Below are 26,662 nucleotides of genomic sequence, written 5' to 3' on the forward strand. Positions count from 1 at the left end.
GTCCTCAGGAGTGCTTATCACATAGCTTATTTGTGTCCTGTCTTAATGAACATGGTTCCCCTGCCATGTTTTTTAGAAGAAAATGTAGAAAAAATATTTGTGTTCCTTTTACTTGGTTTACTTCATTACTTTGTCTTTTCCGTCTGAGCCTTTTATAAGCAGACATCAGTTGATGGCTTCTGGAGCAGATGAAGGTTATATTGTTTGTGAATATACGACAGTGGTTTCTTTCTTTAAATTTGTCTTCCCTTTTTTTTACAGTAGGACTAAACAGTTGTTGAAATAGCTGTAATACTTGTTAAAGATAGTCACAGTATAACTGACTCTTCAGAGGGGGCTACCAGAGGAGGATTTGCGACCGAGAGAGGTCGGGTATGGTACTGAATGTAAGAAAAATGGGAGTTCTAGTCAAGGAGTCAGAAGGAGAGTGTGGGAAATCACTAAGAGGAGACAGCCAGGGTGAGGGACAGCTTCTGCTTAAATTGACCTAACAGAATTCTGCTTCTGAAGGCAGCCAGTGTGATGAGACACTGTCTGGGGATTGAGGTAAGGAACCTAAACAGATACTGAGAATGATCAAGATGTCTATGGGAGGGCGTCTTGTCTGACTGTACCATTCTCAGAAGAGTTTTCTTAAACTGTCCATGCAGAGGCAGACCAGGAAGTCTTAAATGTCTGCACCTAATTAGGAAAGGTATTTAGGAGAGGCAGAGTAAAGATTAATCAAGGAGAAGCTGTGTGTAAAAGGGTGATATGATTACTTCTGCATTGTAATCATTTGTCTGTGGTTTGCAGGTTAGCTAAACACTCTTACATTGGAGCCTTAGTGCATTTCTGATGTCTTTACTCGGGTACTTTGCTGAAGATCTGCACTAGGAAACAAAGAATATTAATTAAGAAAAATATTTTCATACTGCTTGTTTCTATTCAGAGTGATATACTGCCCTCATTCAGAAACACTGTAAGCCAGATATGTCAGTTACATACTTCTCTTACTTATTAAGATAATAAGAGCTTTGATTAAAATAAGGGTACTTCTTAGGATCGGAAAAGGTGAAAAATGCAAAGCACAAGACAAAATGCAAACAAAGAAGAATTAATAGATTAAGACCTTTGTCGTTAGTAATCTATGTCTTTTTTTTTTGTTTTTTATTTTATGTATATGAGTCCTCCCAGCATGTACACCTGAATGCCAGAACAGGGCATCAGAACCACTTATAGATGGCTATAAGAAACCAAGTGGTTGCTGGGAATTGAACTCAGGACTTCTGGAAGAGCATCCAGTGCTCTTAAGCACTGAGCCATCTCTCTATCCCCATATCTCTATATATTTTTGATCTTTGAGATCGTATCTCCTTGTGTTGCCCAGACTGCCTTGGAACTCAGGATTTTCCAATCTGAGTTTCCCAGTTACCTAGGATTATGAGCACACTCAATTTTACCCACTGTTTCTCTCTCTCTCTCCCTCTCTCTCTCTCTCTCTCTCTCTCTCTCTCTCTCTCTCTCTCTCTCTGTCTCTGTCTCTCTGTCTCTCTCTTTCTCTCTCTTTCTCTCTCTCTTTCTCTCTCTCTCTCTTTCTCTCTTTCTTTCTTTCTTCCTTCCTTCCTTCCTTCCTTCCTTCCTTTCTTCCTTTCCTTTCCTTTTTCCTTTCCTTTTTCCTTTCCTTTCCTTCTCCTCCCCTCCCCTCCCCTCCCCTCCCCTTCCCTTCCTTCCTGTCCCCTCCCTTCCCCTCCCCTCCTTTTCTTTTCTTTTCTTTCTTGAGGTAGAGTCTCTTCTGTAGCCCTGGCTGCCTTGTTCATCAGGCTGGCTTTGAACTCACAGAGGTTCACATGCCAGGTGGCTGGCATTAACGATGTCTGTCTCACTACACCTGGACAATAGTGTATTGCATTTTTATTATTGTATATTTGTACATGATGTTTGCAGACATGAGAGGATCACATTGTGGTGTCGATTTTTCTCTTCCATTTTATGTGGGTTCTGGGGATCCAGCTTGCTGAGCCATCTTATAAACCCTCTTTTGATTTTTGGGACAGGGTCTCAGGGTACCCAGGCCTCTTCAGACATACTGTGTAACTGAGACTGGATATGAACTCCTGATCCTCTTTCTTCCTCCTCCAAGTTAGCCATTTTTTTTAAGAATTATTTTTTTTATTTTATGTATATGAGTACACTATTGCTCTCTTCAGACACACCAGAAGAGTGTATCAGATCCCATTACAGATGGTTGTGAGCCACCATGTGGTTGCTGGAGATTGAACTCAGGACCTCTGGAAGAACAGTCAGTGCTCTTAACCGCTGAGCCATCTCTCCAGCTCCCTTTTGATTGCCTGAATTACCAGACTTTCTTACGCGTGTATTTAGAGTCAGGTTTTACATGTAAAGGATTTTATGGAACAAGTAAAATCTTATTTTAATGACTTTGATTCTACCATGAAGAAAATGTTCCTTTTATCCTAATCTCTTGATTAGGGTACATAATTTAGAGATGTTTTTGGTAGTTGCTGTTCTTTGGGGAGTGAGTGGAGAGGCTCTTATGTTTAGTGTAGTTTTCACTCTGTGTACAGATAGTAGATTTTAGTAAAGTAAATGTCTCTGTTAGGGTTTGTATTACTGAGGAAAGACACCATGACTACAATAACTCTTACAGAGGAAAATATTTAATTGGGATTGGCTTACAGGTTCAGAGGTCAGGAAGTGTAGCAATGCATAGGCAGACATGGTGCTGGATAAGGATCTGAGAGTTGTACATCTGGATTAGCAGGTAGTGGGGGGAGGGAGTGTCAGGTGGATAGAGGGAGACAGAGACAGACACTGAGGGATCTGAATTGAGCATTTGAAGCCTCAAAGCCCACCTCCCAAGTGACACAGTTCCTTCAACAAGGCCACACCTCCTAATGGTGCCACTCCCTGGTGACTAAGCATTTTATATGAGCCTAGGGGAGCCGTTCCTATTCAAACAACCATATTATGGTACCAGAACTAATGCTTACAATTTATAACAGTAAAGATCATCTTGTTCTTTTGCTGCCATTCTTATAAAACACTTACTAGAAGTTTGACATGATTTTAAAATGTACTGGTTGTTCAGGGTGGCTGATTTTTCCTAAATATTTGTCTTCCTGAGGAGATGGCCAGTTTCTATGTGGTTAACTGTTTTCAAGCTTAATCATAAGCTAGTTTATTTATTAAGGACAGAGTCTTATTGTGTAGCTCAGTCTGATTTCAAACGTCAGATTCTCCTTCCTTAGTCTTGTGTGTACTGAAGTTATGAGTGCGTTTCAGTTTGCCTAGTTTAATCTTGTTTGAAGTTGGGATTCTTTTGTTTGTTTTGGGAGATTTCAGTGTATTCTATACAGGCTAACCTGTGACCTTCTTGCCTCATACGCCTTGGTACAGGTGTAATGCCACCAAAGCAGGCAGGAATTAAGGAATGCTTATCACCATTTGTTTTTTTTTTCTTCTTCTTCATTTTTTAGTGAGTTTAGCATATGTGGTAATGGAAAGTACTGAGGTAAAGGTCCTGTGGCTATTTGAACTTATTTAAAATTCTATTTATATATTACTCTTCCTTTTGTTCTTGTTTTAAGGTATCTCAGGTTGACCTTAAACTCTTGGCAGTCCTCTTGCCTCAGCTTCCCAAGTGCTGGGATTACAGTCATGTGCCACCACTGTCTCTGTGCAGTATTTACATGGGAAAAATTGAACAGAGCACTAGTTTACGCTTCAGAGTGTCACATGAAGAAACAGAGGCTTCCTAGACTCTCAGCATAGGGGTCTGGTGTGTGCTTCTGTCCTTCCCCCTCCTCTGTGCCGAGATAGGCACCAGGATCCCAAGCATAGTAGGCAGGTACTGGATAAGTGAGCCATTTGCTAGTCCATTGGGCAGTTTTTAAACATTGGCCCAGGTTAGAACTATACTCTGAAAGCCATGTGGTTTGTATGTTTCTAGCTTAAGTATGTAGACACCATGGACAGAACTGGAGGAGGAACACAGAAAGCTAACTAATTTCATATTTTTAGCACATCAGTACTGAGTGATGGTCCATAAATTCTGGGTTTTAAAAATGAGAATGCAATCGAAAAACAAAACTAAATACTAGCCTGTAAATATAGATACTGGTGGGATAAATATTGATATAAGAGACTATTTTTTCTTTTTCTTTTGAAGCTTTATTTTATGTATGGGTGCACTGTCACTGATACACCAGAAGAGGGCATCAGATCCCATTACACATGGTTTCGAGCAATCATGTGGTTGTTGGGAATCAAGGGCAGGACCCGTAGGAGAACAGTCAGTGTTTCTGACTGCTGAATCTCAAGAGACTAATTCTTTAGGAACGTGCCTCTGTATGTATGTGTGTGTGTGTGTGTGTTTAAAGCAACCAGTATATACTATAACCATTACTGTGTATTGTAGTTAAAAATCTTTCAAGCATCATCATACTCTTAATTCTTTAAAATCTTCACTGAAGATAAAGTTTTCATTATAAGACCACAATGTATTGCTTTATAGTTGTAATTTATTATTAAAGTGTGTAACATATACAGATTTGGTGCATTTTCTTGCAGTTAGCCTCTGGAATTTACAATTTTGCCTGTTCTCTGTGGAACCATCATACAGACACATTCCTGCAGCAGGTTTCTTCTGGCAATGAAGCTGCAGTTCTGAGTTCACTAGAGCGCACACTACTATCGCTAAAAGGTACTGTTAAACCTGGTCTGTTTTTCTTTGAAATGCCATGCCTAGCATACTTGCCAAGTAGTTGCTCTGGACAGATTTCTTTCTCAGTTGCACTTGGGAAAATGGGTTGATTTCTCTGTAAGACAAGAGCTAGAATTGTTTTTGTTTTATAAGAAATGTTAAAATATCAAGTCCTTTTTAGTGGATGAGTTGTGTCATTGTTGTTTCAGGCTCGTCCATGCTTCTTTCATGCACTTCTACTGTGCCTTACTTTCTCATTCTGAGCCCTACTGTTACCATTGTCCTGTTAGTGCTCCTGTCCTACATGCTTGGTTGAATGATGTCTTTCATGTTTGTGCCCCAGGCTTGCCCTAATTTAGGAGAGGGCTGTAGGGATGCTACTTTGGCCCATGCTTTCCTATTCTGTGCTTGTAAGCATTCTTGTAGCATCATTGCCATCTTACTTAATGTAACCCAAGTTACTAACCTTCCTGCGTAAAGCCTGTTGTTCCTTCTGACCTACGCAACTGTCCAATTATCATCACTTCCACGCAGTCCTCTTCTTCACCCTGACCTGCTCAGCGCTATAACCTGGATTCTCACCGTGCTCTCTTGGCACAATCCTAGTGCATCACTTACACGAACCATAGACTGTGTATGCACAGCTTCCAAACTGTAAGCCCAAACTGGTGAGATCAGTGAACAAAAGTGTGAATGGTTTTAAAGAACTACACACATTTAAGAAGTTGAGTTGTAGACAGTTACATTCTGAGCTTTTTTTTTTTTTTTTTTTTTTTTAAGCACAAGCAGACTGGGAACTCAGTATATACGAAGACCAGGGTGGTCTTGAACTCACAGAGTTCTGATTTCCTCTGTTCCTGAGTTCTGGCATAAAGATGTACACTACCACACTCAGCCTAAATTTAATTTTAACATATGGTCTTTGGACTCATGAACATTATCTAATAGAGGATTTTATAGTAATATAGGTAGCCATGCTTATTTAATAAAGTGGCGTTAAATCTTATATTCAGCTGGGATGAGGCCCAAACTTAGTGTGTTGCCTGGTGTTCAAGAGGCCCTAGGTTCTACCCTCTTCTTCCAGATTGTCTTATACTGTCATCCTTGCTGTGGAATTGTGCTGTGTTAGATGTATTACACTATCGAATCCTTTAGTAACTATCAAGTCAGATACAGTAACCATATTTTTCCACTAGGGAAATGGATATAAAAAACCTGCCCTAAGCAATACAGTTATAAGTACTGGAGAAAGAATTTAAACTTAGCTCTGACTCAAAAATCTCTTACCTTAATTGTCATTGTGCACAAGGTTTTAGTTACCATGTGGTGTTTATCGTTGAGCATTCTAGTCTATTCGAGATATGGGAAGAGTTTAGTTTTCCGTTGTTTTTAGGAGAGACACTATGTTTTCATATAGCCTAAAGTTGAAGTTTTTGGTTGTACCTTAAAATTTCTAAGGGTGAATTATCTTCAATTTCAAAATAAGTCATAACAGATAAATATCTAGTGTAGCTACATGTGAGAACAAACATTGCTTGTTTTGATCAGAAGAACTAGGCTTGATATTACTCAGATGACTATGGATAACCTGTCTTTATCTACTAAGTGAGGAGACAAGTATCTTTAAGCTTGTTTGAGTTTTGTTATTCACATTCATTTTAATTATGATTGTAATAGAATAAAATATGAAAAAGAATGATTCAATGAAACCTTTTGCTTTTCAGTGCTGCGGAAGTTAACTGTGAATGGATTTGTGGAACCTCATAAAAATATGGAGGTGATGGTAAGAAACAGAAAGGACTTATGACCTTTGGGAAGGATTAGGTGTTTTTCTAACTGTCTTACTTTTTATCTGTCATTGATTTGGAACAGTGTTAGTTAAGTGGCCATCTAGGTTTTGTTGTTTTTTTTTGTATGTTATAGTGAATTTTATTGTTGTCAGCTTTCAACATGTCACAGTGGCTGTTATAGAGAGGAGACAAAGTTAGAGAAAGAAAGGGCCTAGGATATTTTTCAATTAATCAGGTACACTGACAGTGTTAATTTCAATTTCAGTTGAACTCCTGTGAATTTGAATGCTTTAACAATATTAACTGGTGCATTCTAACAGTTATGCCTTTGATATTTTAAAAGTGAGATATTTCTCTCTTCATATCAGTAATATATGATTTTATAAGAAGTTTGCTGAATAAATACATGAGCCATAGATATAGTTAATAGAAGGTGCTTGCTGGCAGAGGAGGATGTTGGAAATGGCAGATGTCTTTCGAAATGTCAGATCTGGTTCCCAGTGACACACCTTTTCCAACAAGAGCACACCTAGTTTTGTTCACAGATAGTTCCAATAACTGGGAGCCAAGTATTTAAACATAGAAGCCTTGGGATTATTCTTGTTCAAACCATCCCGGCCCACAAACAAACTGTGTATGTAAGCAACCTTATGTAAAACCAGGTAAGTTTTTGTCTTAGTTACTGTTCTATTGCTGTGAAGAGACACCGTAATCAAGACAGCTTATAAAGAAAACATTTAATTGGGTGCTTGTTTACTTGATCAAAGGGGTAGTCCGTGATCGTTGCAGCAGGAAGCATGCATACATGCATGCAGGCAGGCAGGCATGGTGCCAGAGTAGCAGTAGCTGAGACCTTACATCTTGACTGGCAGGCAGCAGTTGAGGGAGGGGTGCCTGGGCCTGGCATGTCCTTTTAAAACCTCTAGCCCATGCCCGTTGGCACACTCCTCCAAGGCCATACCCCCTGATCCAAACAGTTCCACGAACTTGGAACCAAACATTGAAGCCATTTTCATTCAGACTACCAAAGTTGTAGTATATATTCACTGATGATATACAGCTATCTATTTTTTTCTTCTGTGCAGAAGTATATAGCTATGCAATTTCTACTTAAATTGGTTTGCATGATGAGTTTGACTCAGTTTACCTGTTCTGTGGAGATTTTGTTTTGGTGGCTGCACAGAGTTGAAGGAAGTAGTGTGTTGAATTGGGCCTCAGGGTCTCCTAAAACATACTGAAGAGGTTAGCTATTATATTCTTGTTGAAGATTTGTTTATGATAGGAGTTGTTGCTGAGCATGATACACACTTGTAATTATCAATTTCTTGTTGTGTTCTGACTGGAAGACTGCAAATTTGAGGCCAGATTGGATAACTTAACAAGACCATATCTCAAAATAAAAAGGGATGGAAATGTAACTTAGCAGTATGGCACTTGCCTAGCATACATAGCTAAGGCTCGAGTTTGCTGTGTTCATGATCCTTCTCCTTCAGTCTCTACCATTGTGGGCTTCTAGGCATGTATGACTACATCTAGCTCCCTTAGATACTTTTATAAAAACTATGTGCTAGATGCTTTAGTATCCTTGACAAAAAGCACAAGGTTATGTTTGTAATAGAATATAAAGACATTTTAAAATATATTCTTTTCTAGGGGTTTTTACATGGAATATTTGAACGTCTAAAACAGTTTCTGGAGTGTAGTAAGTACTTCCTTTGCAGTTTTTACTGTAGAACTACATTCACCACTGTTTACCCATTATTCATTAGTAGCTCCGATGAATGAGGACTAATAGATGAGTGAATGACTCCTAACTCATCAGTAGCTTCTACTTTGTACATGTAGATGTTTAGACAGTGAGTTGTCTTAGTATCACATTGGGACAGTCTGCGTGAGGGCTTGGTAGGTGGCAGATCCTGTATGTGGCTAGAATTCATACTTAAGACTTGGTAAATAACTATTGAGGCTATATCAGAAGCTTAGTTTTGTCTATCATTAGGATATTAATTTCCTTAAGTTATACTTTATGTAATTTTTTGTAATCCTATGTCCCACAAAGAAAATATGTTGGTGTTGTACTTTTATTGATGACCTGTTATCTTGTCCCTTCCATATATATGATTGTGAGCATCTTTGGTCAGAATGCACTTTTGCTTTCTGTGTTTGTGTGTGTGTGTGCACATGTGCGCGTGCATGCGCGTGCAATGAGTGTATTAAAACCCTTGCTGTCTGAATCTTAATCTCATTTGTAGAGGTTATTGATTACTTTATGCCTGTCATTTTTAATTCAGCAAATACTTAATTGAACCTGTTGCCAGGCATTTTCTTGTGTCATATAGTTAAAAACAGGTTACTTTGCTCTGGTCATCACCAAGAGGGGAGTAGAAGTTAGATGAATGAGATAAATGTCAAGGCAGATTGAGGGAAAGGAATTGACGGACAGACAGCTGGACATTATTCTGAATGTGCTAAATTAAGCAGAGGAGTTTTTAGAAGAAATTTGTTGTAAAGTGTGACAAAATGATAAAGAATCATTGTTCTTTGGGTGCTTGGTATTGAAAGTGTTTCAGATTCTACTGATTTAGTCTTTAAAAATGTGGTTTATAATTTGTTGCTAAAATTGTTACCACTTTATTTAAAATATGTTCAATTTATTTTGGAATTAATTTTGTTCATTTTAACTTTGATGATTCTGTTTTATTAGGAACAAATCTTGGTATTTCAATCATGAATTTCTTATGTGAAGTATCTTATTTTTATTAAAAGTTTGGTTGTGTTTTTGTGAATTTACAGATTATTAAATCTTGAATTGTATTCTTAATAGGCAGAAGTATAGGTACAGATAATGTGTGTCGAGATAGACTGGAAAAGACCATCATTCTTTTTACTAAAGTGGTAAGCTTTCTTTTTGTTATGTACGTTTTTCTGAGTGTAATACACCTTCACATTTAGAAAGGAGATATACTTGTAACAGTTTTTGCTTTAATGAAAGGAAATTTAAGTTTTTGCAAAACTGAAAACTGCTTTTGTATCTTTAAACTTTAAGACTATGTATAGTAATTACATTTACATACCTAATGTCATAGTTGTGTGAGTCATCCTAGCATACACAGCTTTTGGTGGTTATGTTACCAGCACTGGGCAAAGAAAATCACCCAAGATGAGTATTAGAAAAATTGAGTTTTCTAAGGTTCATTTTTTTAGATTTACCAGAGAAAGGCAGGAAAAAAAGGAAAATAGCAGTTCAGCCAGCAGTGGATCAGATGCAGCTGGCGACTGTAATAGTACAAAGTATATTCACAGTGAATATCAGATTACCATCACAACTCCCACATCTACTGAATAGAATTTATGGTTGTACTATACTAGGCATGCATCTAAATGCCTGATAAAGCTAAGTTTTATATATTTTCTGAAGTTGAGGTTTGGAGAATTAGAAGAAATAAAAAGAACTGTGTGTTATCACTTGGGAAAGCCTGATTAGAGATTGTTTGCATGCACAAAATGGGTACTTGAAGATGGTCAGAGTATCTTGTTCCTTTTATTTGATGCTTTAGCAGTAGGGTTAGATTTGAATGTCAGTTGTCTTCATTTCCAACATTCTAGGTAGCATCAGTCATCAAAATCAAATCATTCTAACTTTTAAAAACCCAATATAAAGCTGACTTTATTTACTTGTTTATATATTTTGAGACAGGGTCTCTGTGTAGCTCAGGTAATTCTAGAACTCATTATGTAGAAGACCCAGTTGGCTTCAACTCACAGAGATCTGCTTGCCTCTGCTTTCTAAGTGCAGGGATTAAATGTGTATGTGTATGTCTCCGTGCCCGGCTTGATTTAGATTCATAACATAAAGGAAACTAAAAGGATGATGAAGTTAAGTCAGAAGTGCTTCTCTGCTAGTGTAGTTCCTGCTGGCTATCATATAGTTGCTGAGGGAGAGTCTTTTTATAAAGGATTCTAGCAGGTAATGTAAGAGGAATAATATAATGTCATCATTTTGTAATCCGGAAGGAAGTAACATGCCCGCCCTCCCTCCCTCCCTCCCTCCTTCCCAGGACAACAGAGTTTCATGTAGCTTACTGTGGCCTTGAACTTGATATTTATCTAAGAAGGATCTTGAACACCTGATCCTCTTCCGCCCGTTTCCCAAATGCTAGGATCACAGGTGTGCACTACCACCCTGGGGACTTTTTCCTTCTTGCTACTTGTTTGTTGAGATAATAATTACTTTCAAGAAGCATCTTTTTGTAAAATTACATTTATTTATTTGAGGTAGGGGATGGGGCTGAACAACCACAGGTCACATGTGGAGATCAGTGGACAGCTAACAGAAGTCGGTTCTCTCCTTCTACTGTGTAGCTTTTGTGTAGATTGGGCAGCCAGCGCCTTCACGTGCTCTGCCCTCGTTCTCGGCCCTCCGGAAGCAGTGACTACTTGTGTCCCCATGTGTTACGTAACACGTCATTTTCTCCACATTCTTCTTCCCCATATTTCTTACACATTTGTAGTTAGATCAGGACTTGATCACACTCAGGTCATTTGCCCCAGTAGAGTCTATGGTAAGACTACTTCCTGGATGGTACTGTGTGTCAGGTACTACCTCATCTCAGGAAGACAGCATCTGGCTGTGCACGTGCTTGGATAGGCTTCCTGCCTCCCTGTCAACAGATGCTGGTGATTGTTATCTAGATACACCATTTTCCCAGAACTTACATGGTAATAGCATTCTAATTCTGTCACTTCTGCATTCCTTAGCTGCAGTGCTCTGTAAAGAGGACATTCCTCTTAGCAACTGTTTGATATATGGAAATATGGTTCATAGGAAAGGCAGTCTTGATTTTTAATGACTTCCTCTTATTCTTTTGAAAAGCCGGCATTATATATTTAATTTTTTATATCATATTTACTTATTATCAAGTTAACTATGATGGGATCTTTTTGGTTCCTGTATTAGAAATACTAGAAAATTCTGAGGCTGGCTCAGCACTGGCTGCTCCTCTAGAGAATCTTGGTTAAATTCCTAGCACCCACATGGTAGCTCACAACTGTCTGTAAGTCCAATTCCAGGGGACCTATTACACCAGGCATCTGTTCATGCAGGGAGAGTACCCATACACATAAAATAAAATAAATAAATCTTAAAAAATGAGTACTAGAAAATGTTTATGAGGTATAGCTCGGGAGAAATCTATGGTTTATGGTATATTCCAAGAAGATTGTAGTGTGTGTGGAAACGGTGATGTGTAGAGTTCCTGTGACGGTTACAGCTAGTTAGACGTTTATTAGTAAACTTATAACTGCAATAATATTTCTATAAAGATTTTGTACAAATTACCATTCAAGTTTTTTTCTTTATAGCTCTTGGACTTCTTGGATCAGCACCCCATTTCATTTACTCCTCTAATTCAGAGGTCACTGGAATTTTCTGTAAGCTATGTTTTTACTGAAGTTGGTGAAGGCGTTACATTTGAGCGATTCATTGTCCAGTGCATGAATCTTATTAAGATGATTGTCAAAAATTATGCTTATAAGCCATCCAAAAATTTTGAAGGTAATTCTTTACTGATTTTTTAAATTTTAATCCAAGTGTGATGTAATTACTGTTTTGATATAATTTTCTTGAAATTCATTTTAGTCTGAAAAAACAAACCCACTGGTATGTACAATGAGAAACAGTTTATAATTTAATTTGTGGATACTGGCTTTTAAAGAGCTAAATCATTTATATTTACTGAGCTGTCTTGTAGCACAGTTGATGATTTGAAAGTTACAGAATTTAAGAATTATAGTCCACAGTAGCTACTACAGCTCTGTGTACTTAAACTATTATTTAAAGAATAGAAGTTTCTCTGATTTCTTATAAGGTGAGTTGTAGACAAGGCTGAATGGTAGGCTGTGGAATTTGGAATGCTTTCCTATGTAGGTTTCAAGACCAGTGAGGACGTCTCGTAGAGAGAAGGGAAGGGGGGTGGGGGGAAGAGATAGTCGGGAAGGACACTGTGTGTGTAAGCTGTAGTGGTTAAGATGGAGGGGGACTGATGCACTACAGACAAGGGAAGAGTGCCTTTCAAACGTGTTCATAAGGAGTACGGAGAGATCCATACCCGAGATGTCTTTTCTTCTGAAAGTATATTCTTCATTTCAGTTATATGATGCAACTCAGAGAGAATGTCTGTACTGTTAACTGGGGAATTTTATTTTTCTAGATAGCAGCCCTGAAACACTTGAAGCCCATAAGATTAAGATGGCATTCTTCACGTATCCCACGTTGACAGAGATATGTCGACGATTAGTGTCTCATTATTTTTTATTAACTGAAGAAGAACTGACCATGTGGGAGGAAGATCCAGAAGGCTTTAGTAAGAATTAGTTTTTCAGTTTTCACCTGACTTGTCTCTTTCTTTCATAAACAAATATGTGTTTGAATGATAGGGACAACACATTGCCTTTTTAATGTATAGCATAGCATTTCTGATCTTGGCTTTCCTCCCTCCTGCCCCCTTTCTCTCTGTCTCTCTCTGAGGCAGGTGTCACTGTGTAGCTCTGGCTGTCCTGACACTCACCATGTAGACCAGGCTGGCCTTGAATCCCAGAGATCTACCTGCTTCTGTTCCCAAGTGCCTGTGCCACTGTACCCAGCTCTGCCCTTGGCTTTTTACACTTCAGTGTGAAGCTCCAGTGCTGCAATGGGTTGGTGTGGTGCTGTGCACTAACTCTGCCTCTCTTATCCATTGAACAGTGAGAAGTAGGACTAGGTTACTAATTCAGATGTGTTACATAGTTTTGTTCAAGAAAGGTCCCTTTAAACTGTTTTTGGGTGTGGTTGCACTCACCTTTTGTTCCAAGATTGGGGAGGCAGAGGCAGTTGGGTCTCTGATTTTGAAGCTAGCTGTGAGTTTTAGGATAGCTAAACCTACACTAAGAAACTCTGTTTCAAAAAGCAAAAACAAAGTAAAGCAAAACAAAAGAAAAAAAAAGGAAAAGAAAAAAATTAACTGTCCTTATGTAGTTTAGAATGAAAACATAACTGCTTATCTCTTACCGGGTCAGTTTCTAGTTCACAGCTGTATATTTGTATATTAATTTTATGTGAAAGCATAGGTACTTTGGACTGAACCTAGGGTCTCAAAAATGCTGAGCATGTCTTATACCCCAAGACCATCCTTTAAATTTTATTTATTAGTGTGTATGTGTACATGTGCCTGCACAATTAGAGATTCTTTCCTTCTACACTGTAGGACTCAGATGGATCTCTGTTCTCAAGCTTGGCAGTAAGCACCATTACCCTCTGAACCATCTTGCATGCCCCTGAGAATGTTTTCTTTAATTGTTAAAGTGCTTCCTATTTTCCTTTCTCTCCATATTCCTTAACAGTTCTGAATTTTGTAGTTGATAGATGACTAGCATAAGTCTGCCAAGATCCTTGTTACAGAAAAGAAATCTGTGTCCAATAAAATGTCTCCGTAGGGCTGCAGAGAGGGCTCACTGAGTAAAATGTTTACCATTGGGAGAATGAGGACCAGAACTTGGATCCCTAGGAGCCAAGTAAAAGCCACGTGGGCATAGTGGCCCACCTATAGTTCCAGGGTCTAGGATACAAAGAGATGAATTCATTTCTAGTGCAAACTTGTTAAGTAGACTAGCCTCAATGAGTTCTGAGCTATATATGGAGATAGACATTAGGGAAAATACCTGATATCAGGCAACCTTGGGCCTCCACACATGTTGCATTTGTATGCATTTATGTACGCTTCCTCAAATGAGCACACAGAACACTCATAGTTGCATGCATATGTACACATGTATCATGCCTCTGTGTGAATGCACTTGGCTGCATCAAGACATAGGCAATTTTAGCCTTTCTACCACTTTGACTTAGATAGCCATATATGGTCACATATGTTGCTTCAGTATTTTAAGATGGCTTTAAACTTTTGAGGACATTTATCCTCTTTGTTTTTATTCAGGAGATATTTAAAGCTATTTAGAAAATGGAACATTACATTGTACAGTGCATCTTTTTTTTCCTAATTGGAATCTTTGTAGTAGATATAATTTCATAGTGTATGATGAACTTTGAGCATTGAATCCTTAGGGCTTTGTTTGTTTGTTTGTTTGTTTTTGGCAGGGGATGGAGTGTGGGGCGAGGTTAGTCCTAAAAGATTTTACTTGGACTTTGAACATACAGAGAAAATTTATGGGAAGTGTGACAAGTTTTAACTTGAGAATCATAAAATGATTCTCAGGTTGTAATACCATTTTCTGTATTATATAATCGAGAAATACAGGAAGTTTGAGCCCCCCTCTCCCACACAATTCTTTTTTCAGGACAACAAGCATGAGCATAAGGAATTTAATGAGCAGTTCATAGAGATTGTAAAGTACACATGTGATTTGTAGCTGGAGGCAAGGAATCTATGTAATCTGTTCTGTTCTCAGGATGTGCATCCAGTGTTAGGTCTCAGACAGTCCACATACATGTTATGCTTTTGGAGGCGTCACTGTGTTGTTTCTGCAGAGCATCATTTATTATTTTTTGATTGCAGCAGTGGAAGAAACAGGAGGAGACTCGTGGAAATACAGCTTGAGGGTGAGTATCAATGGGAAGAGAGGCTGATGGGGAGGCACTCGAGTGTGAGTGAAGATCCACACTTGTTAACTGCTTATAATTACAAAAGTATTCTAGAGAAAGTTAGTTAACTTATGGACTTTAGTCTGAGTTTTTCTTTTTATTAAGATGGGGATAGTAGACTTTTGGTTCATCAACTTGTTTGAAAAATAATTGTCATTGTACAAATATTTAAATGAAATGTCACTCACTGGAATGATTTTCTTGATGAAGTTCTTTTTGATACCTTACTGCTTTGCATGTATGTTTGTTTGTTTTGATTTTTTCTAGACAGAGTTTCTCTGCATAGCTCTGGCTGTCCTGAAACTTGCTCTGTAGACCAGGCTGGCCTTGAACTTACAGAGATCTCCCAGCCTCTCCCTCCCAAGGGCTGGGATCAAAGATGTGTGTCACCAATGCCCAGCTTGATACCATCCTTTTTTAATAAAGTATTTGTTTTATTGTTTCACAGTTTTATATACTAATATAGTAATAGGCTCTATTACTCTTACCACGTAGTAAGAGTCTCAGACATTATTAGCCTATTGCTTTTAGGTATAGGATGCTTTTAAAATATATTTATTGATAAGGTAAAATATTGTCTTTCAGAATATTTGTAAAATGAGCTTATTGAGCTGTTCTTTGTTAATACTTTTGTACATAATTTGCTGACATCTTGTGTGTTTTTTTTTTTTTTGGAGAGGATGCAGTAGAATGACTGGGTTTCACAATGTCAAACAGGCTAGTCTTGGATTTGAAGAGTTATGCCTGTTTCTCCCTCCCAAGTGTTGGGACTAAAGACATGTGTCACCATGTACATGGCTGATTTTGTTAGTTTGTTTTTGTTTTAGATGTTTTGTTTGTTCAGAGACAAAGTCTCATTATGTAGTCTTTGCTGGTCTGGAACTCACCATGTAGACCAGGCTGCCTTTGTTCAGTGAGCTTTCTACCTCTGCCTCCTGTGCTGGCATGCTCAGCTTGATTGATTGATGGTTTTTTGAGGCAGGGTTTCTATGTGTAGCTGTGGCTGTCCTGGAATTTGCTGTGTAGACTATGCTGGCCCTGAACTCATAGAGATTCCACTTGCCTGTCTCCCAAGTGCTGGGATTAAAGGTGTACACTACCACTGCCCGGCTATGATTTATTTTTATTTTAAATTGTTTGTGTGTGTTCCTTCAGAAGAGGGTGTTGGATTGCATGGGTGGGTATGTCCAGAAGGTGGTGTTGGATCCCCTGGGGCTAGAAACATAGGCAGTTGTAAGCTGCTTGGCAGTTACGACTTTTAAAATAAAGTTAAGAAAATGTGTATGTATGTTTTGCCTGCATGTATTTGGTACATTTCATGTGTGCCTGGTACTGAGGAGGCCAGAAAGTGTTGCTGGATCTCCTGGACTTGGTATTACAGAGGGTTGTTATCTGCCTTCCTTGGGTGCAGGGAGTCAGACCTGGGTCCTTTAGAAAAGCAGGTAGTGCTTTTAACCCCTGAGCCATCTCTCAGGCCCAGGCCTCTGCGCTCTTTGTTGTTGTTTCTGCTGTTTACTTATTTACTGCTTCCAAGCTTTATTTTACTAGCAACACATTTGCTTTATTTATTTATTTATTTAAAGATTGATTTTATGTATATGAGTTATGCCTGCATCATATATATATACTATAATGTACTTAATGTCCAGTAGTTTTATGGGTATTGGATCCTCAGAAAGTGGAGTGATAGTTGGTTCTGAGCTACCATGAACTTGGGTCTTCCACAAGAGCAACAGGTACCCTTAATCATTGAGCTATCTCTGCAGCTCATGCCTCAGTGCTTTTAAGAATGTAGATGATGCTGGAAGGTGGCTCAGCAGCTAGGAGCACTTGTTCCTCCTCTAGAGGACCTGGTTCAGTTCCCAGTGTCTCCACGAAGACTCAAAACCATCCTTATTTCCAGTTCCAGCCAAGCCCTTTTTGTTCCATGGATACCAGACATAGGGTTCATTTACATACATGCAGGCAAACATGTACACATAAAATAAAAATAAATAAATCTTTTAAAAAATCCAAATAGCACAATCTTTATGTAGCTAAATAGTTCTTGTTACTGTTTGTATTTCTTAAAAGAAATGCTAGTTTTCATGGTGAATTGAATTTATGAACTGCAGTGGATAGTCACGTCTATGAAAACACATTATTAAATATATCGTTTCTGTCCTTAAATACTCAGTCATTTTACTTACAAATAAATGAGTATGGCTACTTTTAAAGTACAACAAATTAAAAATACTTTGACCATATAATACCAAATGGTCACAATAATAAAAAGCAGGTTTTGTTATGAATTAATTTGTTGCATTCCTTTTTTATTTAAAAAAAAATGGTGCATGGGATAGAAGTGAGGCTTCATGTGTGTCCTGCTAAGCATCCCTCCAGTACCGAGCCCCAGGCCCAGTAGTTTTGTTTTGTAAGAAACTAATAGTTGGTACATTTGATTTAGAATTTGAAGACTGAATGTCTCTTTGCTTCATTGTAATAGCTAATATAATGTGACATTATTCTTTTTACTAGGAGTTTGTTCTTTTTCCCCCCTCTAGCCTTGCACTGAAGTATTATTTATAGATATATTCCACGAATATAATCAAACTCTTACTCCTGTACTTCTAGAAATGATGCAAACTCTTGAAGGTAAGTTGTAGTTTGTGATACTTTTGCCATTTACTGTTTCTGTTAAAATAACCTAGGTGCTCTATTCCTGGTCATACTGAATGTGAATTTGAGAAAGATGTAATGTGTTCTTTCCTGCAAGGGTGGTATTTGAAGTCAGCTTTGAATATGATATTTCTTACTGTTGTAAACATAATAGCTCTAGAAGCCAAATGTCAGGTGTAGTACTTGGGAAAACTTACTCTAGAGCATGCTGTACACAGTACTTAGGAAAGCTCAGATAATTCGTTAGCTGTATAGTTAGAGTTAGAGCAATAAGATAGAAAGGGCACAGATTTAAGAGAAGACAACAAAGCAAATTTCAGATATTTATTGTACGTTATACAATAATTTTGATTAGACTCTTTAGATGACAAAGTAAATTTAGATATTCGATCATTGTACTTTATGCACAATAGTCAGTTGCTAAATAACTTTGATTCAACTGTCAGTTTCAAGATGCATTGGACAGACTGGCTTTATTCACTCTTCACCTCAGTGCCTGGTGTGCTTCACTATTGTTTGTTGATTTTCTTGAGCAACTAATTGAACGTGCTGGGAACAGGGAACTGATCAAGAGTATCCCTAAACTTTGTCTTAATGACAGGAAAATCATTACTTCATATGTAGTGGTTGTGGAATACTTTTAGATTAAAAAAAAAAAAAGGCTTCAGAGAGAGACGAGCTTCAAGGACAGGAGGGGGGATGTCCCTGAGACAAGCCAGTGAGACTGTTCCCTGGGATGGAGGAGGATGGGAGTACATCCTGGAGAAGAACCTGTTGGTAGAAGCAGCTGAAGTGCTTAGAAGGCAGAAAGCAATGCAGAGAATAGATTATCAGCCAGTTGGGTCAAGACTTGAAGAGGTGGAGCTGTAAGGAAAAACGAGCCTCAGGATCTCTTGGGGAGAAAGAGATTGTTAACCTTTCTTGTTCTCTCTGCCGAGGGGAAATACAAGCTGTCCATTTATTGTGGTAATCGTTGAAGGTCTGTTGTGCTGCGTGTGTGCCTCGCTGCTGGGGTGCCTGAAGCACTCAGAGGAGGCAAAACAGTCCATAGTAGAGGTCCCAGTTCGTATTTCCAGGGTGAAAACAGGAGTCTGAGCCATGGTTCCCAGCCTCCTGTGTCCCCAGATGCTGCTGGGGGACTGCAGGGAGTTGCAGAACAGTCTGAGGATCCACACTTCCTCAGGGTGTCTTTGTGCCAAGTAGGAAAGGGATGGCTAAGCCAGGGCCAGGGTGGAGTCCCGTTTGGTTCTGAGTGAGTATAGAGGTGCTGGAAGAGAGAAGGCCTTGTCCAAACTGCTTTATTTGATGGCGAATGTAAAAGCATACACCTTCCCTGGGTGAACCAGAGATTAAATACCTTTTGTGGGAAGGAATGTCCAGGAACAGAAGCTCATTGGCTAACACTTGGGGCCTATCTAGATTCCTCATTAGCATGGAGAACTCCAGGTTTTTATGCTACTAGGACCGATTGTCATTATCCTCTTAGTGGGGTGTAATGGTCATGTGTTTCAGATCGGGTAGTTGGGAAAGGACCTGGCCTCACACACGCCTGGTGTTCTCAATTCTGAGATTCCCCAGGGTTTGGGCCTGTTCAACCCTACCAGTTCTTCTGTCTGGTGACACGGTCCACTTGCCTCTCAAGGTCATTTTTATTTTTTGGGGGGGAGGTTTCAAGACAGGGTTTCTCTGTATATCTCTGGCTGTCCTGGAACTCACTCTGTAGACCAGGCTGGTCTCGAACTCAGAAATCTGCCTGCCTCTGCCTCCCAAGTGCTGGGATTAAAGCCGTGTGCCACCACTGCCTGGCTGAGCTTTGTTTCTTTTCAGGAGATTTACTCTCAGTAGACAGACAGTTAAATTTCTTTCCGGCAGTTACAGATTGCTAAACTTGATAATGCTTACACTACTTAGATTTAGTTTTTGTACAATTCTCAGTCTAGCCTCAGCTTAATTTTTTTAACTATTATAACAACAAAACATATGTGTTGACTGGTTTCATGTCAATTTGACACAGCTAGAGTGATTTAGAGAGAGGGAACCTCAGTTGAGAGAATATGCCCTCCAGACTGACCTGTGGGCAGGCCTGTGGTAAGTTTTCTTGGTTGATGATTGCTGTGGGCAGGCCCAGCTCTCCGAGAATTGGCACTCTCCTGCTGTAGATAAGCAGACTAGAGCAAGCAGCACTCCTGTGCTCCTGCTTCAGTTCCTGTCTCCAGGCTCCTGCTTTGATTTCCCACACCGACTCCTTTTGGTCCTGATGTGTGATGACAGCAGTAGAAGCCCTAACTAAGATGACAGACTGTGTTACATTCCCATTGAGTGCTATCTGCTGTTAAGTTTTTCAATGACTTCCTAATTGAGTTTTCTTTCTGGTTCTGAATTAATTTGCTTATTTTAGATTGTACTTTAGCTTATTGGTACATTAAGCTTAACAGTTCATATTTATGAGTAACAAAGTACCTTGAAAAAATTTCTAAGTTTTTCTCTTCAGGAGATACATAGGTAAATTGTATTTTCCAACTGTGGTGCCCTCTTTTGTTTGAGATATCTCAAAAAACATTAAGCGTTTGAGGTGATGGGTATATTGACTAGCTTGATTTAATTACTCTACATTGCTTGCATGTATAATCTCTTTTATAGCTCATAAACTTATATAAATTATCTATTTAAAATGCAGGGTAACAACACTGCTTTTAAAAATTGTTTTGCCCCAAAAGACAAGCACTACATGGTCTTACAGGAAATAAGAAAATGTTGATTTCAGGAGTTGAGAGGAGAGTGGTAGCTTCAGAGCTAGGGAGAAGCTGCGTGCAGGGGAGGGGAGGACGATGAGTGGGCCAGGTTCTTGTGTGCTATTGTGCAGGAAGGTAACTATTGAACAGTAACATTTACATGTCAGAAACCTAGGTTTTGAATATTATGTTTAACTTACTTTAAATATTACACAATGTATGAATGTATCCATGTTTATGTGTAAGTTTTATACGTTAAAATTAACTTAGTTTTTTTTCTGATTCTTCCTTCCTTCCTTCCTTCCTTCCTTCCTTCCTTCCTTCCTCCCTCCCTCCCTCCCTCCCTCCCTCCCTCCCTCCCCTCTCTCTCTCTCTCTCTCTCTCTCTCTCTCTTTCCAGGTCCAACCAATGTAGAAGATATGAATGCACTGTTAATCAAAGATGCTGGTATGTTGGACATAAGTGATTTAGAAATGTGTATTTACCCAATAGATCGAGGATCTGTTTTGTGGTAGATTCTGTGCTGTGAGAATTGGGATGTAAAAGTAGCTAAAATTCAGAACTGTCAGTGGAAGGAGGTAACCCATGCACGTAGCTGATTGAGCCACTGTGTGGAATGGCTCATGCTAAAGCAGGCGTTAGATAGAAGGAAGGCAGTTACGGATAGGGAGAGTCTCCTTCTAGAACAACTGTGACCTCAGGATGCAAGGATGAGCAGGAGTCAGCTGTCCTGGGTCAGGGTGCGGGGGGGGGGGGGCGCTCCAGGACGCCAGTAGTCAGGATGACATCAGGTAAGATGAGCGAGTATGGGTACCATTTAAAATCTGACTGCTTTGGTTTAACTGCACAGTAATGAGCAGCTAAGGTATTGTTGTGCAAGGTGAACTAGAGAAAAATACACTGGGGCCAGATGATAAAAACATGGCTTCCATTTAAATCTGATACTATTTCATAATATTTGAAATTTGACTTGTGTTAGATTGGATTTAGTATACTGTTTAAAAATACTGAGGAGTGCTTGGGACAAACTGGAAATAAAATAATTTAATCAATGTCTCTAAAATGTATTTAGTAACTTATGTGCTAATATTGTCTATTTTCCTGGATATGTTTCATGTTTTAAATTAGCTTCAGATTTTTATATAAAGGCAGTTATCTAAAGTTTAATTTCATTCTTTTTTCTTCTCAGTGTATAATGCTGTGGGATTAGCTGCTTTTGAGCTGTTTGACAGTGTTGATTTTGATCAGTGGTTTAAAACCCAACTTCTTCCAGAATTGCAAGTTTCTCATAATAGGCAAGTAAAAATTTTGTGTGTATTATACACCCATTTTACTTTCTTAATTTTGAAATAAAAACACCCAGCAACTTAATATGATTTTGGTTATGTTTAGCATTGCAAAGAATATAACTTGCAAATATTATAACTAAAATATAAGCAAAAGAGTTCTTTTTTATGCTACTTTACCTTAAGTGTAAATCCTGAAGGAGGTATTTGATGTGATCTGAAATAGTTTGTAGGTGACAAGAAGCAGAACTTTCTCTGGGTAATGGTAGAGGTCTCCAGGTCCCCGGAAGAAGCTGTGCACTACATAAGATTGCTACTAGCAGCTAGCTCCAGGGCCACAGCAGCCCCGCCAGAGTGAGCTACTGCTGGGAGAAGTGGCTGTTACCGGCAGCCACACAGTCAGCCTTTGAGAGAACATCGAGGAGGAGACAGAGATGCCTGGCCCATTCAGTGTGGAAACATTCCCACAGAGGTGCCTAGTTCATGATTACTAGAGCCATATGGCACTTAGAAGCACTTCTGTCCAATCCTTGTGCTTGGGATTATGGTTTTTAATCTATAGTGGATCGACTGTAAGAGGAGAAGGCCTTTCTTGGGTTTTTATAAGTCATTTCTTATTTCACAATTAGAGACTAGAGAGTTGGAGAGAAGGCTGTGGTCAAGCGCACTTGCTGCTCTTGCAGGTGACTCCTGGCACCCATATCTAAACGGCTCATAGGGCTCCATAGCTTCAGCTCCAGGGGAAGTAACTGTCTCTGGCCTTCATGAACACCAAACTTACACACAGACTCCACTCCACACCACATGTCATGTGCGCGTGCATGTGTGTGTATACAGACACACAACTAAAATCTCTAAAGTCTAATAAAATTAGAGACTATAAAAATATTACAAGAGGCTTTTTTGGTGTGTGTGTGCGTGTGCGTGTGCGCGTGTGCATGCGTGTGTGTGAGATGCAGTTGAGCAGCTTCTGTGTACCTAATGTCCTGTAGTGAGCCTAGTCTGTAGCTGAGGACTAGTAAATATTTGTTGACTACATTATTGAATAAATAGAAGCCTGAGATATGTAAAATGTGCTCTGGATACATGTTGAAGTGATAATATTTTGAGTATGTTTGGATAAATCAAAATATTAAAATATCAATATCTTTTTAAAAATGAAGATTCTAAAATTTTTAAAGTGAAATAGATGTGTAATATAGATTATTTTACACATATGCAGAGTCATTGAATCAGAGATCTGGATCCTAGCACTCAAGAAGTCAAGGCAGGAAGACCTTGAGTTTGAGGTCAGCTTGTATTACATAGAAGCTGATGTCACCTAGAGCAGCACAATGAAACCAGATCTCAGTCCTCTCCCCCAAACACACACCAGCAAAGTTAAAAACCTGGGGCTCCTTTATAAAGTTTAGACCAGTTAAGTACTAACTTGTGGCTTCTCTATTCAGTCATTGATTCAATTACCAAATGTTTTTTTTTTGTTTGTTTGTTTTTTGAGACAAGGTTTCTCTGTGTAGCCCTGGCTGTCCTGGAACTCACTCTGTAGACCAGGCTAGCCTCGAACTCTCGAACTCAGAAATCCACCTGCCTCTGCCTCCCAAGTGCTGGGATTAAAGGCGTGCGCCACCACTGCCCGGCACCAAATGTTTTTAACACTTAGAATTTTCCATGCCCTCTGGAGGCTGTTGTCTATGAAATAGCTTCTGACAGTGCTCATAGGAAGAGCCTTTGAAGGGGTAAAAAACATACTTACTGTAGAGACAAATGTGAGATCCAGTTACCCATAAGCCATGGAGGCCATTTGACGTGTGTCTCACTGCCTCGGGTAGCACATCCCTCATATGCCATGCTTAGTGTTGATGAAGAAATGAGTTTCAAGTCATTTCAATGTAAAGCCTGAAATATGTAAAATGTGCTCTGGATACATGTTGAAGCGATAGTATTTTGAGTGTGTTTGGATAAATCAAAATATTAAAATATTAATATCTTTTTAAAAATGAAGATACTAAAATTTTAAGTGAAATATTTGGCTTGCTTCATGTTTTCTGTTAGATTGCTGTTCTAGACCAGTGTTTCTCAGAGTGTAATGTACACTTGTTTGACTCACATGGTAGGTTGTCCTATTAAATGCAAGTCCTGGGCTAGTAAGGGTCTCACATGGACAGTGCCTTCACAGGCTGTGCTACTGCTGCCATTTTAGGGGCTGTCCTTCCAGGCCTGGGCACTGTAAGCCTGAGTTGGCTGGATATGACTCACTGTCACCTTGGAATTCCTGAGGTTTTTTTTTTTTTTTTTTTTTTTTTTTATTTAGAGTAGAATCAAACATGGAAGTCTCTGTGGGTTTTGGCCTAAAAGCTGATAGTTCACTTTACATGATGCATGTGTTATTTTTGCTTCTTTGGTTGTTCAGACAATTCCTATCCATTGAAATGGCACTTCTCCATGTTACATTTAAGTGGTATTCTCCAAAAGGCTCCCATAATTCTATATACCATTCATTGTATTTTAATTGTTTTGCTGGCCTGTGTACTTTAAAGCCAAAGAATATTTACACACACACACACACACACATACACACACACACACACACACACACACACATTAAATTTTAGCATTTTTTTGTTTGCCCCATTGTCTTTTAAGATTGTGACTTTCTAAAATAACTGTATACTCATCAGGTCTTTCCATTTATACACAGAAATAAGTATTTTGTCACTAAGTTTATGTCAAGAAGGTATTTTTAAATGGAATTCTAAGACAAAAATGTTTTGAATTTGAATTTGTGATTTTTCTTTTTTCTTAAGGAAAGTCTTGGTTAATTTCATTTTAGAAAAAATAATATCAGAGGGAGTAAATTATGTATTTGTTACTGCTAATGCTTTGCAGTTTTAATGATGAAAGTCACCATATTTGTTCTGAGTCACAATTGGTAATTCATACCTCTTTTCAAATCGATTTAGCTAGAATCAGCAAGCTTATGCAGATATTACTTAGGTAAACATAAAGATCTTTTCACATAAAATAATACTTGTGAGGTTAACAGATGGCTATAGAAACGTTGAATCTAGGAGGTTATTATGATTTTGGTATAGAGACCTGCCGGCTGCAGGATTTATGATGTCAGCAGTGTTTGTGGTTGCTTGAGGAAGAGAAGTTTATGTACCTGTCTGTCCATGCTGCGTGATGCTCTGTGTGGGTTGCTGTGGAGCTTCCTCATTGAGACACTGCCTACCACAGATCTTTATCCCAGCCCTCGCAATTTGACACGGGTGCCTGTGGCTGCGTCACTCACTGCTTTAGTTCTCTAAGTGCTGAGATCACTGACTGCCACAGGCTAGTAATGCAGAAGAATCAGAACACCATCTGTGTACCTGAGGACTTTTATCATGTAGAGCAGGACTCTATTGTTTCTCCTGTGTTGATGTTTAGAAGTTGATCTTTTATTTAGATTTAAGTGGAAATTATTCTAAGTGAAGTAGGCCTCTTAAAGTACTGAACGTTTTAATTTACTGATTTTTTTTTCCTCCTCCACTTAGGTATAAGCCATTACGACGCAGGGTGATTTGGCTCATTGGTCAGTGGATTTCTGTGAAATTCAAGTCTGACCTGAGACCCATGCTGTATGAAGCAATCTGTAACTTGCTTCAGGATCAGGATTTGGTGGTATGTCAGCCTGCTGAATTAGCATCTGTAGACCTCAGAACCTCTTGTAAAATGTTCAGAATTTTTTTTGAAAATGGCTATAGACAATCTGCTAGTTACAGTTACAGGTGTAGGAAAGTATAGCACTTAGCAAGGGAGTGTGTTCTTAGCAGGAAATAAAGGTTTTAGATACTATTTTAAAGACTTGAAGGCAGAATTTAGTCATCCTCCTTGGTTTGGGAACTAAAAGTCTGCTAACTGGTGATGAAGTCAGAGTAAGGTGGAGCTCTTATGTCTGTCTAGGTAGCATGCTGTTACAGTGAACTGTGGGTCCCAGACTCTGAAGCTTGTGTGAAGCTCAGATGAGTGGGAGTTTGGAAGCTTTGCTCTACCTGAGGCTAGAGTAGAGGTGTGGAGCTTGAACTCCTCCTCCTCCTCCTCCCTCTTCCTTCACCCTCTGTCAGGAGCCATCATAGGAGAAGCTAATAACTAGCAGTGAGCTTCCTGAGATGAGTCCAGCTCCGGTAGGCAAGGCCCAGGAGAAATTCACTTTCAGAAAGATCCCTGCTATTGATATGCTTTTCCTGTTATTATTAAACATATATAACGATCACTAGGTATTAGCCCACCCTTTTGAGCAGATCTCTGCAGACCTTCGAAGATGTACTATCTTGTAGTGATGCTATATAGACAAATAGATAATAATTCTATAGAATTCCTGATTTGATTCAAATAATATTAGGAAGAAAGTTTTAGAGATGGTCTTAGTTGCTAGGAAGATGTAATAGTTAGAATCAAGAATAGAATGTGCCCACTCCTCAGAATAGTAAGTAAAGGCTGCATAATAAGAATTACAATGAGCTTTCATAATTACACTAAAAAGAGAAATAGACTTGAGACAAACCTGTGTTCAAGGAAAAACATTTAGGGCCAAGGATAAAGTCACAGGTGTACATTATGATAAGGCAAGGCCATGTAAGCTTTGAGCTTCTAATGAGTATATTATAATGAAACACTGCTTTAAACTTAATATCAGCACCTTCTGTAACTTCTATTTTATTTTTGAGGTAATTTTCTAAATAACTTTCTGTCTAAGAAAGTATAAAAAAAGACCAGAAAAAAGAAATAAAGTTGTTGGTTGAATGATTTGGCTTGGGGAGCTTTGCCCCATCCATCCATCCATCCATCCATCCATCCATCCATCCATCCATCCA

The 26,662-nt window shown here is 38.9% G+C and overlaps 1 protein-coding gene across 2 annotated transcripts in view; it reads left to right on the forward strand.

Moving 5' to 3' along the window:
* The window catches only part of Ipo11 (importin 11), a 137,047-nt gene that overhangs the window by 29,172 nt on the left and 81,213 nt on the right, over nt 1-26,662 (forward strand). The window contains exons 6-16 of one of the 2 annotated variants that reach the window (XM_028783923.1): nt 4,573-4,705; nt 6,430-6,488; nt 8,149-8,197; nt 9,320-9,390; nt 11,857-12,049; nt 12,705-12,857; nt 15,045-15,088; nt 17,674-17,764; nt 20,920-20,967; nt 21,710-21,815; nt 25,343-25,469. In XM_028783923.1, the coding sequence (XP_028639756.1) occupies nt 4,573-4,705; nt 6,430-6,488; nt 8,149-8,197; nt 9,320-9,390; nt 11,857-12,049; nt 12,705-12,857; nt 15,045-15,088; nt 17,674-17,764; nt 20,920-20,967; nt 21,710-21,815; nt 25,343-25,469 (1,074 nt within the window). The remainder of the gene's footprint in view (nt 1-4,572; nt 4,706-6,429; nt 6,489-8,148; nt 8,198-9,319; nt 9,391-11,856; nt 12,050-12,704; nt 12,858-15,044; nt 15,089-17,673; nt 17,765-20,919; nt 20,968-21,709; nt 21,816-25,342; nt 25,470-26,662) is intronic. The other variant, XM_028783928.1, reaches the window with a different exon arrangement.

This window comes from Grammomys surdaster, unplaced genomic scaffold (assembly GCF_004785775.1).
Source record: "Grammomys surdaster isolate TR1022 unplaced genomic scaffold, NIH_TR_1.0 99, whole genome shotgun sequence".
Classification (NCBI taxonomy): domain Eukaryota; kingdom Metazoa; phylum Chordata; class Mammalia; order Rodentia; family Muridae; genus Grammomys; species Grammomys surdaster.